Source organism: Passer montanus, unplaced genomic scaffold (assembly GCF_014805655.1).
Source record: "Passer montanus isolate IOZ18808 unplaced genomic scaffold, ASM1480565v1 scaffold18, whole genome shotgun sequence".
Taxonomy (NCBI): Eukaryota; Metazoa; Chordata; class Aves; order Passeriformes; family Passeridae; genus Passer; species Passer montanus.
In genome coordinates, this window is record NW_024365381.1 from 5,856,632 (window position 1) to 5,870,618 (window position 13,987).

Below are 13,987 nucleotides of genomic sequence, written 5' to 3' on the forward strand. Positions count from 1 at the left end.
CAAGAAAACAAGTTACAATGAATCATTGAACAATTCTAGACCCTGCAGGACCTTGTATTTCTGCTTCAGACTATCTTATCTCATACTGATGTCATATCATCTTTGGGTCATTGACAAAACAATTATTTATACGGCAAAATTTCAGCTCTCATGGCTTTTTCTTCCCCCTTTCTCCTAAAATCTGGATAAGTGGCACGTAAATATTTATTGGCTATTTACAGGCTCACTCTGGTTCTGAGACATGGTGCAAAGTCCTGGGTCTTGCAAACTCTATGTATCTGTTTAAATGCTACTGTCTGTTTATCTGTGGTTCTGCTGCCTACACCTGACAATGATGACTTAAATTCAGGTCACTGACATTGTAAAATCTCCTCTGAGAATACTATTAAAAAAAATAAGATCTGTAAAGAGTTCTTCTATCTTCATGTAGAAAAGAGCTAGCCTACAACTTCATATAGTGACTGAGCAATTTTTTATTTGTTTTGATCTTTTTTAGAACTTTTCATATTTGTTTTGAGTTCCTAAAATTTAAAGTAGACAATTTTTTGTCTCATTGTATGTCCCTGATTTTCAAAGCTGTATGATAAGCATCCATTTTGTCAACAGTTAATATAGACCGTGTTTAAAATCCTGAGTAGTATTGGGTTCTGTAAAAAAAATCTATATGATTTTTGCCTTGAAATCAGCATTTAAGTTTCTTAGTAAAAGCTGTTAGTCCAAAAGGGAAATCTTACATCTTTAACAAAATGCGGTATTAAATAAATATCTGAAATATTTATAGTTGATAGCTCAGAGAGACTAGTCATAGACAGAATACATGATTTAAAGAATATGCTAAAAAAAGTGCATACCCATTCTCTTTTTGAAATAGATATGATCTAAATGTTTGCTGCTGCTGGTATCTTTACTAATCTGGTAGTGGTCATGCACTAAGATTCCAAAAGGCTGACGGCTTCTATTTGGATTCCTTCTTGCTGTCAGGTGTCAAGTTTTTTAAATTGGTTCATCTGTAATTGAGACAAGACACTGGCTATTCCATTAATATTTATGGTCATCTTTCAAACAGTAAAAATTTCTAAGCTAAACCGTACAGATTGAGTTTATTACACAAAAATTTCTTGCATTTGTGAACTTCAGTTATGAGTTACTTTCTGAAATTAAATTGATTGTAAATTTGTTGTAATGGGTGTCCTGTGTTATATCTTCCTGTTACTAAGTGGTTAGCCTGCTTCACTTGCACCAGATGTAAAAGAAATGGGCAAAACAAACAATATATATGCAACTATGTATATACACAACAATGTATCTTACATTCATTTCTGTCTCCAAAAGGATGCTACATCAAAATAAACTGTAACACCTTCCTTTCCTAACAAACTAGTGTTTTCTTCATTTGTTTATATAACCTTTGCCAGAGGTTATGAATGTGAGAGTTGAAAGCATGCCAGTTCTGACACCACAACTCATAGAATCATAGTATGGTTTGGGTCAGAAGGGAACTTTAAAGATCATCTAGTCTAGCCCCTGCCATGGGCAGGGACATTTTTCACTGGATCATGTTGCTCAGAGACCTGTTCCAATGATGGGACATCCACAGCTTTTCTGGACAACATGTTCTGGTGTCTTATCACCCGCATTCTAAAATAGTTCTTTATTGAGTCCAACCTGAATCTACACTCCTTTAGTTTAAACCTGTTGTCCCTTATCCTGTCCTTACAAGCCCTGGTAAAAAGTCTCTTCATCTTTCTTTTAAGTCCCCTTAAGTATGGAAACTCTTCATTGAGATCTCTCTGGAGCCTTCTCTTCTCCAGGATGAACAATCCCAGCTCTCTCAGCCTTTTTGATGAGACCATTGTTCCCATTCTCTCAGCCTTTCTTGACAAGAGAGCTGCTTCAAACCTCTGACTGTTTCATGGCCCTCCTTGGGACCTGCTCTAACACGTCCATCCAGTAATAATGATAAGCTACTTAGGCAGGGTACATCTTTCTTGGATAATTCCACTTTTTTGATCAGTACGGTGCATATCTTCATGCTTTTAGTCAATCTTCCATTCTGTTAATTAACATGGATGCTCAATGTCGCTTCCTTTCTTTGTGGTTTAACCCCAGCCAGCACCCAAGCCCCATGCAGCCACTTGCTCTCTCCCACACCAGTGGGATCAGGGAGAGAATCAGAAGGGTAAAAGACAGAAAACGCCTGGATTGAGACAAAGACAGTTTAATAGGGAAAGCAAAAGCTGTGCACACCAGCAAAGCAAAACAAGGAATGAATTCAGTGCTGCCCATGGGCAGGCAGGTGCTCAGCCATCCCCAGGAGAGCAGGGCTCCATGAACTGTAATGGTGAATGGAAGACAAACACCATCACTCCAAATGTCCCCCCTTCTTCCTTCTTCCCTCACCTTCATATACTGAGCATGATGTCACATGGTCTGGAATGTCCCTCTGGTCACCTGGGGTCACCTGCCCTGGCTGTGTCACCTGCCAGCCTCCCATGCACCCCCAGCTTCCCCACCAGCATGGCTGTATGAAAAGCAGAAAGGGCCTTGGCTCTTTGCAAGCCCAGCTCAGCAATAAAAAAAATATCTCAGTGTTATTAATGCTGTGTTCAGCACAAATCCAAAACATGGTCCTGGAACAGCCACTGTGAAGAAGATTAATTCTACCCCCTTCTGAATCCATAACACTTTCTTTAAAGAATGACGGGGCTCTCCTGATAAGAGAGGACATCTTTAATTTGCCTGAGGTGCACCAAAGGTGCAAACTGGTCTGCATAGCTAGTTTACCCCAGCTGCATTAATAAGTCTTCTCTTTCTCATGCAATGCAGTTTAAAATCAAAGGAGTGATTTTTTAAAGAATATTTAGTACTCAGCTTTAATGATACGATGATAGATAAATATTTTGGATATTACACTCGGTCTTGGTATTTGGTGTGGATGTCCCTTTGTGGTCACTCTCTCATGCTATCTCATTTCCACAAAGAACTGCATAAGGAGGAAGGTGGAGAAAGCTGTGATACAGGGGGCAGCAACCTATCTAAATGCTTCAATGGCAATTATACCACCTGAATTTGGATTTAAAAAAAAAAAAGCAGCAAAATGGTCAATTTTATGCTACTGGACTTTCTGAAGCAATTTTTTATTCAAAAGGGGATTTTTTGTTTTGTTTTGTTTTGTTTGGGTGTTTTGGTGGAATTTTTTTCTGTGTGTGTGTGTCTTATTGCTGTATATTTGCCTATTCTGCCTTGCTGATGCCTTGATATAAGATATGGGAGTATGTTCCAGAGTTATGATTAGGCTTTTGTCCAACCACTGTTGAAGGCGTAGACTGACAACGGAAACCCCAACTCTATTTTTAAAATCTTCTGAGAACTGTCAGAGGGTGCTGTGTGAATTTCCATCAAAGAACTCTGCTGTCATCATAAGGATCCATTTGCAGTGAACGGGTTGTAGTTACTGAGAGAAATTTGTATGCTTACTGGGGGAAGACAGCCCTCAGACAGGCCCCACCTTGGTACAAAGAAATTACTACAAAGAAATAGAGGTTTTTAGTTTATAAAAAATATGTTGAAAACAACCAACAGCAAGTACTGGAAGTAAAGCTAAATCTCCTGAGAATCCACCTCCCCATGACCATCGCTGGTTTAAGATCTGCTCTGGATATTGGTTTCCTTCATTTGTTTGTGGGTTTTGTGGTGATTTACAATATGAGGTGTCTAAGCACACCTCTTTTTTAGATGTTAACACATACTGCTTACCAGAAGATTTATTTATAGACATTTAAAGCATAGGAAAACCCAAGATGATATATTCATGTGACCTCTTCCTGATTCAACTACATGACTGTGATGTTTGTATTTTGGGACCAAAATATTCATGCAGTATGCACTTCTTAATGAATTTTATCATATTGCAGCAGACCTGTATAAGCTTTTCTAATTACACAAGTGAAAAATATAACTTGCATATTTTATGAACCTTTTTTGGTTCATAAGCTGACTCTGATATTAAACCTTGTTTTAGGTTATCCTTGGATACTTCCTCTAGTAAACAGTATTCCTAGTATAAATTTGTGGAGCAAGTATGTTAGTATTTATTGAAAAATTTTATCATCACTATTATAAGTGCACAGTGTGGGGAAAAGAAGTGTTTCAAGAGATATACAGAAGACTCATGTCTCTTTGGCAGAATGGCAAAATGTAACTGCTGTGAGAAAACTGGTAGTTCTGTAAACAGGAAACATTTGCTTTGCTGGCATGTATGTAAGAGAAAAAACAATAAAAATGTTTTAATGGCTGGAAATGAAGTTTGGATCTTTTTTTTTAAAAAAAGGTAATAATTAACTTTGTCTGGATAACTTATCTTTCCTAGCAGTCTACAGTTTTCTTTAAAATTTTCCCATTATTATAATTTTTGATTTATGTATTTTTTGATGAGCAGGAACAGGTTTTTTCTTCTGCTACTTCATAATATGATTGAAACTCTTAAACATGGAAATACTGAATAGAATATGACAATGTGAGTACCTGTTACACAGCCTTTTAAGTTGAATAGAAGCATAAAATTTCCTAAAACAACATTTGAATCAGGACAAATAAGTATGTCCAAACATAAGTTTGAAAATAATTATTTTATTTCCAGAACTTTTTAAATGTTCACACAGCTTCAGCATGGATCATATACATAACATATTGCCTCTTCATTCTGTTTGTTTCTCATTTTATAAGGAAGCACAGGATTAAAGCTCATATTACTCACATTAGCTTAAAAAGAGGGATTTGAGTTTTTGAAGAACTTGGTGACTTGTCATTGTTTTGATCTGAAGAAGAAAAGAGAAGAAAAGCAGACACAATACACTTTATTTCCCCATGTACACTCTTAGTTTATGTCCAAAGAGGAGGATCACAAGTTGTCCTCCCTGTCAAAGTCCACAGGCTGAGGGTGATGGCTCCTGCTCCTTCACATCACCTGTCTGTATCACACTTTTCCTCACATGCGTGGTGAGGCAAAGCTGCCTCTAACAGCCACCCACTATTCAGGGGACCTCAGGATTCCACAGACATCCGTAGCAATGTCTGGGGACTGCTGGTCAATGCTGAGCCTTCAGTAAAAACCTGAATGCTAGGTTGCATTTGTAATGTAACCTAGGTAAGTGCGTAAGCCTAGTAGGGTGCAGTTAATTTTTGTTTCTTTCTTTGTTTCTATGTGTTTTGGTTTTGGGTCAGTTTTGAGACTTAAAAGTGTTTTTTCAGGTTTTTCTTGGTTTCCTCTTTCTTTTTTCTCGTGACTAGTCAAAAAAAGAAAGAAGTTGCTTTTTATCTTGGGAAAGAGTAGGCAAAATGAAAAATCCATGTCATACACTAGCTGTGTAACTTTAAAATTATTTTTCAAGTGAGAAATGTCTTCCAACAAAAACAAAGTCCAAAATATTCAAAATTTCAATTAGTCAAATCTGTACTGCATACTATTTGTGAGTGTGAATGCTGAGAGAGAGAAACTGATAGTTTCCCAGGCATGGTTCTGGGAAAAGCTGAGAGAAGCTCAGAGGAAAGAATTGTAAACAATTCTTATCTTAGGTTGCTGCACCTGGTGTTTGTGAACATTTGGAATGTGTTATGGAAATACTTTTACCAAAGGGTGGTTTCTTACTTAATCAATCATGTGAAATGTATTGATTAAATGACTCTGTGTCATCTTTGACTCAACAGTGACACAGGAGTGTCAGTCATCATGCAAAAATGAACAATTATTTTCTTTATTAAGAATTGAATTGCCTTAGCAAATAAATAAAGATTAATACAGCAGAGCTTTTGGAAATTTCCCCCAGGGAATTTTTGGTTGAGGGTTACAGTTCAGTTATTTGGCAGAGGAAAAGTGATGTGACCATGAAGCAAGGCTTCTGATGTAGTTATGTACTTTGCTCTGAATCTGATGTCTGCATGGACATGTGATACACAATTGTTCTTAATTGAAGGAAAATTATTTTTGCAGTACAGAAACCTAAACAAACTGAATTGTTCTGGCTAGATGGCAAACAAATATGTTATTTTTTTGGATCATAGCCTCAAACGTAGAGCAAGTCAAGTAAGATTTAATCAAAGAGGCTTTTAATTTTTATGAACTTAATTAGGAAGTCTAAATATTTAAGACTGTGTTGCCTTGGTAAATAATAAATTCAGCAGCCAGAATTTTTCCACATCCTTTATCTGATGTAGAAGATCAGTAGCAGAAATAATATGCCAAATTAGAACTATTTTCTGTATCAGTTTTATGAAATTATTTTTTGACAATATAAAAGGGAGAAAAAAATACACATTTGCCAATTGTTTCAGTAACATTAGCTGAAGTAATAAATCCCAAAAATAGTGTATGAGTTTATAGGTTTGAAAAGTTCTGTTTCTTTCAAATGTGGAAGTAGTGTAATCCTTTAATGAGGTGTTTTATGAAGCTTCAGTTTTAGAATTAGTGGAACAATTGACTATATCTACTAAGAAGCTGGAAACTAGGTAAATTATGGATGCTTTTTTAATGGATCATTTACATGGATTTATACAACAGAAACACATAGTTAACTCACTTTATTTTTATACTAGTATTTAGGTAGGCTTCATCAGCTTGCTAATTTGAGTCACCTTTCTTCAATTACCTTCCTTAATGAGCAAACCAAGGAATGGGTGTGGCAAATCTTTCATATACATCATCAGCCTTATACCAGGTGTAAAATTTACAGCACAGAGATTGATCACTCTACCAAAAAAAAAAAATAGATGAGACTATAGATCACTTTGACTTCTATATTTTCACTGTTGTCTGGTGATGGAGACTTGCTTCCCACAAAACACTGTCTAGACATTCAATGGCCTAACCTACAGTTTTTATTAAAACTGCTGTATTACCCAAGCTGTAGGTGGATATTGACTATATAATCCTGCTTTTTTTGAAAAAAAATGGCTATGATGCATTATTTTTTGAGAATAAGACTTAAACTGTTTGTATAATTATTATGGACATAAATAATACAATTAAAATAATTATTTAGTGAAATATGTATATGAATATGTATATGCTGAGCATGATGTCATATGATCTGGAATGCCCCTTTGGTCATTGGGGTCACCTGCCCTGGCTGTGTCACCTCCCAACCTCCCATGTATCCCCAAATTCCCCAAATTCCTCATCATGCTGTGACTGTAGTAAAAGCAGGAAAGAAAAAGGCCTGTTCAGCAGTAACAAGGAACTGGTGGGCGCAAACAAATTTACCAAATCCATCTTTGGATAGAAGATTGTCAACTCTGCATATAGTTCCTTATTTTGAGAAGAAAATATGTAGATTGTAATTGCTCTAGATTGTAATTTTTGGTGAACTTCACTTCTTTTCCAAGACTATTCCAGAAAACTCAAAAGAAATGCAATCCTGTAAAAGAATAGTTTTGTAACCAGTGTTCAAATGTTATCAAGATGTTTATTTACATCCTGAGCTTTGTGATAGAGGGAGAGATGCAAGAAGAATGTTGTCTACCAAAAAGTGAAGGTGGCTGTGGGTTTTTACTTAGTTCATTTTTTTGCAGCACTGATCTATAATCAGCAAGTGTCTCACATTAATCAGGCCTGTATAGAGCATCAGCTTGATATGCATGCTTGTTTTACCATGTTTTACAGATATGTTTTGGCTTTTTTTTATAGTAATATATATTTCTCGAATGAAGGGATGTATTATCATCATGGTTTTCCATGGATTTACAGAAGAATGTACTTTTAAACAATTCTGTATCACTTTGCATTTAAGTTAGTCATTCCTGGGAAAGTACATATCTGAATGTTTATTGCAGCTGTGAGTAAATTATAGGCAAAATATGCAATTTGTTTTGAGAAAACTCTTTCTTCTTGTAGTATAATAACAAAGTTGATTAATTATCTAGAATTGATTAATTTTCAATGCCATGTCAATTTTATTTTAGCAGTTTATTTTCAGCACTGAATATTATAGAGATTAGGTAGATCTTGACTCAGTAGGTAATAAACTAAATCTATGGTAGCATTTTCCAGCAACATTTGCATGTGTACATTTACTGTATTCATGGTTCTGTGCTTGATAGTATAAAATATATTGAAGTGTGTCTATTTTTGAATGCAACTCCTATTCAGATTTATGTGTACTATATAAATCACTACAATTCTAAATTATAGAATATGCAACACAAATGAAGAAGGAGTTCCACTAACTGTTAGAATTTCCTTATTCTCAAATTCTGCATTGAAAAACTAGTGAACAGTGCAGGAGCAAGGTCATGTCAACAATACATTAATTCACCTTTGGTCATTGAATTCCTTTGCAGCAACTTGAGTAATAAAGATCAATTTTGCTTATGTTTTGGCTTACTATTTCGGCACAGGAAGCTCAGTTTAAGTTCACCATCACTTTATATTATGAAACCTGAGGATGACGACAGCCTGAACATCAAGACAAAATAGTGTTTGGTAACGAACTACTGGACTGTGATCCTTTAAAAATTAATTTTTAAAGTTTCATAGTGTACTGCTTAATTCGGTATTGTTGAAGGCTAGGAATAAAAGCTTTCAGTTAAAAAAGTTTAAATATTTAATGTATTCACAAAAGACATGCTTTTGTGTAGAGTCAATTTCTATTTTTGTAACTTGCTCATTCTCAACATTAGAATATATTGAATTTGTAACTGTTTTAGAAATACCTTTGTTTCTCAGTTTATATTGATAAATTGAGATATATTGAGATATAGTCAAATTTGGAATACAACATCAGCTCTAGCCAAAGCAAGTAGAAATTTACTTTTGCAGTACACCAAGTTGTGTGGTTACCTATTTTCAAAAAGAACCCCAAATCCCCAAAACTGTCTTTTTCCTTTCTCCAAAAGTTATGTACCATGGATACATGAATGGACAATGGATGGTATTATGACACATTAGATACATGACACTAGGTGAATTCTGCAGTGTTTCAGACCATCTGAAATATATTTTAGCAATTTCAGCATGTTTTAGTGTATAAACCTTCTTTGATTTGGGGTGGAGTTACTCTGTATGCATCCTTTTGCTAAAGGGCTGAGAGATGAATCTTAACCAGATAAAAGATTTCTGGACTGAAGGGGAGAGCTTCCACTTCCTCATCATTCAGAATAAAAAAGTGAAGAATTTCTACGCATCTGTATTTGTCAGTAGATGGAATGATGGTAATCTAGAATGTATCTCCTGGTTAGCTGGATGATGCCACTGGTGGAAACCAGTTATTACTAAATGATGCTTAGAATGTGTGTATTTTTTGAGGAAGAATAGCAAAAGCAGTTTCTAGTGCAAATGCCCTTCTGTAGTGGACCATTGTTTATGGGTGTCCTTTCCTCCCTGTGATTCTGTGAACTCTAAGCCTGTTTCCTTAAAAACCAACCCACCAAAACAAACAAGTAAACAAACCAAGCAACAAAACCCCCACAAAAACCCCAAACCCCACCCCTGCAAAATAAATGGACTAGAATATGGAAATGTCAGAGCTGCTAGATGAGAAAAAATGCATTTTAAACACTTACTGAATCAAAACCATTTAAATTTGTTGAATTCATGGTTCACAAACTAGGTACTGAAAACAAGGTACTGCTGAGACATGGTCTGCATTTTCATGATAGCACAGCAACTCCATAAAACTCATTTCTATTAGCATCTTCAGGCCAGAAAAGCAATTACAAGCCTCAGCCAGAATGATGGCTTTTTTTCAGTGAGAATATGTAAATACTGAATCATCTTAACAGGGACTAATTTTCTTATTTGCAGACTGTATAGGCTTTGCTAATTCTTTATGCTCAGTCATGAATGAATACTTTTTAAAACTTTTCTGCAAAACATTCTGAAATACTATGTAACATAATATTCTTGCCACTTTTAATAGACTATTGAAGCTTTTTATCCTACATAGCAAATACCCAGCTTGGTAAGTGTTGTAGCACAAAGGAAAGGGCACATTGGCCATTTAGGGGAATAACATAAAACATCAGTGTTGCATGCTGCATACACTTAAGACATTCTGTGCTTGTATTTTGAGATTATTGCACTTAATGATTGATAAAGTTTTTCTGATGCCAGTGTAAATTCTAAGTGTTTATTTTTCTGAATTCTGGAATATTAAAATATTAATTTCTTCTTATTAGGAACCCTTGCCCTTTTATGCATGTGGACTTAAAAAGAAAATAGTTAATTTTATTGATTAATTCTCATTTTAAGTAAGTTTTACTCATGTTCATAGAATCATACAACAGTTTGGATTGGAAAAGATGCTCAAGATCATCCAGTTCCACCCCAGTGCCATGGGTGGGGAAACCTTCCACTAGAGCAGATTAATCAGAGCCCCATCCAACCTTGCATTCAACACATCCAGGGATTGGGGCATCCACAATTTCTCTGGACAACCTGTGCCAGTGTACATCTACTACAAACCTAGATGCTTTCAGTTTGAAGCTGTTACCCATTATCCTATAAAAGATAGGATGTGCCCTTGTAAAGTCTGAAGATATAATTTTATTTTTTAGGGAATTATGAATTACAATAGAGGCTACCAATATACTCTGTGGAATGATGAATGCTTTAGTGCAGTAGGGAACATAAATACGAGTTATAGAGAAATAATGTAATTATAAGTGTGTGCAAATTTGTAAATCTCATTTTTTTTTCTAAATTTTGCTATTCATATATTCATGTTTTAGTATTTTACTATTTTTAGCTCTAAAATATTTATTTTCAAATATTGATACAGGAGCTAGATGAGGAAAAATGTTCTAAATATATTTATTTTTATCTTACATATGTTCTAATTTTTTCCCACCAAACACACATGATTCTGATGTAAATTTTTTACAATTCATGAAGGAAGGCATGTAATGAGTATTTAATTGTACTGGTAATATTTTGCAACTTATTACACTGAATATCAAAGAGAAAAAAATATTTTATTAATGAGCTTGAAAGCTGAAGATTTCAGAGAGCACTTTATAGAAATGGAAGCAGAAGCAACAGGAGGAAAGATAATTTTTTAGCATCAATTAATTCTAACTGATACATTTTTTTAGAATTGTTTGCAAATATGTCTCGAATTCTTTTTCTGTACTGTTGAAACCACACCTGATTGTCATGCAAAACTAGATAAGAAAAATACTGTCTGTAACTGCTGATTAGTCTGAAATGTAACAGTTGACTATTTCAGTAAGAAGTGGTAAGCAGGCAGTGAAGGGTTGCCTAAAAAATAGCCCTGTAAATTGCCCGCACCTGTGAAATAACACAAGTGGAAATCATGCTTTTGATGTCCCTTTTTAAAGGGTGTGTCACTCAGTTCCTTTGGTGAAAATTGCTTTCCTTCTCCCAGCTTTTATTTCAAGTGCCCAAAGCCGTGGCAGTGTCATAGCCTTGCAGTTGCATCAGGGAGGTGCAAATAGCAGTGCTGCTTTTAGAACATAATTGTTCAAGTGATCTCAGTGCTCAGCACAGGCGGCTGTTGTGTATCTGCTTTGATAATAATAATTGACACCAGTAGGACTTTGTAGCTGGAGGGGACAGTGACATATCATATCACTCCTGTTATATCAGCTTCTGCCCCCTTAAAACTTGTCAGGCAGTGTCTTTTGGTAAACAAAACATACATGCCTATACAAAAATAATTGTTCTATATGGTACTCTCAGAGGTTTTTTCTTAGTTAGTGGACAAGTTGTGGAAAATAAAATTATTTTTAATTCTGTATATAGCTTTGACACAGTCAAACACTAAAATTCATCTCTTTTGGCTTGCTTATATCAGCTTTAGTATCACATATTAAGAGGTGAAAAAGGGCTTGGCATTTTATATGTTTGGCATTGTATTATGCAGCAATTTGTAAAAGTGCTTTTCCAGAGTGTTCTTATTCTTGGGATATGTCTTTTGAGGATCAAGTTCTTGTGACTGAACTTTCACCTGAAAAATGTCTCTTGGATCTCTGGCTGTACACAGAGATTTCTATATTGCATGAAAACTTAAAAGTTAAGGTTCTGCTTTCTGAGGAGTAATGTTGATAGTTTACCCTGCTAACAAATAGCACTGTTGTTTGCAATAAAGGTTTTTAGTGTAAGAATTAAAAGTATTTAGCTGAGTAAAACAGTAACAGAGTGCTTACTGTTTGTTTTTTATTGTTAAAGAAACAAAAGGAGACAACAATTGCAAAAGCCTTGGAGAGAGTGTGCAGTCTTCATCACTTTGATAAAGTCTTGAATATAAATCCCTATAGAAATCTTTACATATTTGTAGATTTGTTATAGATATACATCAAAAGAATATCTGCATATGTACATGATATGATTTAGAAGTATATTGCATTAATTTTCAACAGATGTTGCAGGATTTGTTAACATTATATGTGAGCATATAACTTCAAAATAATTTTTTTTTCTTGTTCTTTGTATTGTGACAGGATGATGAAGTAGTACTTCAGTGTGTTGCCAGTATTCACAAAGAACAAAGGAAGTTTTGCTTGGCAGCTGAGGGACTTGGGAATCGCCTGTGCTTTTTGGAGCCAACATCAGAAGCTAAAGTAAGAAGCTGACACTCTCAACTGGTGTAACTGATCAGTGAATGTTAACCTACTTATTCACAACCACATTTAATTATGGTTTCTTAAATTTGATGCTAGAGGGACTTTATGTATGCCTTTTTTTCTGACTGCATCTTAGAATTGTTTGCAAAAATTTCCTAGAGCTTCCAAACAAATTTTGAGGCACACCTGAGAACAGTGAAAAGTTGCTATTCTTTAACTAAGAAACTTCCTGTGACTGAAATACTACCTATTTTCAAGATTAGGTCTCCAGACTCTTATTAATATTTAAGTTCACTGAGCTCTTATATTTCTGTTACTGATGTAGATTCAAATATATTGATACACTGGATTGATAATTTTGGAAGCATTATCACCTGTCAGTTACTGGTATTAAGTGTTACTCCTGACTTCATTATCAAACAGGAAGTTAAATGTAAAGAGACAAGAATGATTAGGCAAAAGAGAATTTTAGAAGATTAAAAATGGAAAATTGAAAGAAGAGGCTAGACAGATGTGAAGAAAAAAAAAAAAAAGTCCAAATCCCCCCAGAGTAATTGTCAGAGCTTGAGAGGGGAAAGGAGTGAAGAGATGAAACTGTAAACCACTACTAAAGCATAATGTTAGGAATAAACCAAACAGAGGAAGACCTCCTCTTTCTCTTTGGTTCTCTCTGCATCGTTTTCCTTAATTGTTTTTATTTCTTCAATTTTCATCACCTTAAAATGCAGTATTATCAAGACTTTTATTCTCTTGTCACTGATTTTAAAAAGAAGTGCTATCCACTTTAAGGCTCATCTGTAGCCATGATCTTTGTCATGAATCACAGAACAGGGAGTTGTTTAAGCTGGGAAGAGTCTCTGAAGGTCATCTAGTGCAAAATCTACTTAGGATAACTTCAGACAGAACAGATTGCTTAGGACACTGGGATCAGAGTTTGAGTATCTCCAAGGGTGGAGACTTTACAACCTCTCTGGGCAATCTATTTCACTGTTTACCGTGCTCACAGTAAAAGTAGGGAGATTTGCCATATTTAAAAAGTATTTCCTGTATTTCACTTTGTATCAATTTACTCTTGTCCTTTCACTGGGTTCTGCTGTGTAGTCTCTGGATCTGTCTTTGTGCTTTCTGCCATATATTTATGTACACTGTTGGCTCCCCTTGAGACTTTTTTCTCTTGAACATATCTTTCTTTGGACATATCAGTACCAAGATATTGGGAAAAAAAAAAGTCTGTTGTGAAGTTTCATGTTGCATAAAAAGCAGACATATTGATTCAAAAATTAGGATTTCCTTAAAGAGATCATATTATTATATAATAAGATTTTGAATTTCAGCCATTTAGTTACTGCTGTAAATGTCTTCTATCAGCCTCATATGTGATATAAGATCATATACCTTCTCTTCTGTTTTG

The 13,987-nt window shown here is 35.1% G+C and overlaps 1 protein-coding gene across 8 annotated transcripts in view; it reads left to right on the forward strand.

The window, feature by feature from the left end:
- RYR3 (ryanodine receptor 3) overlaps positions 1-13,987 on the forward strand; it is a 193,441-nt gene that overhangs the window by 35,235 nt on the left and 144,219 nt on the right. For all 8 annotated transcript variants that reach the window (XM_039705015.1, XM_039705018.1, XM_039705016.1 and 5 more), the window contains exon 2: positions 12,454-12,573. In XM_039705015.1, the coding sequence (XP_039560949.1) occupies positions 12,454-12,573 (120 nt within the window). The remainder of the gene's footprint in view (positions 1-12,453; positions 12,574-13,987) is intronic.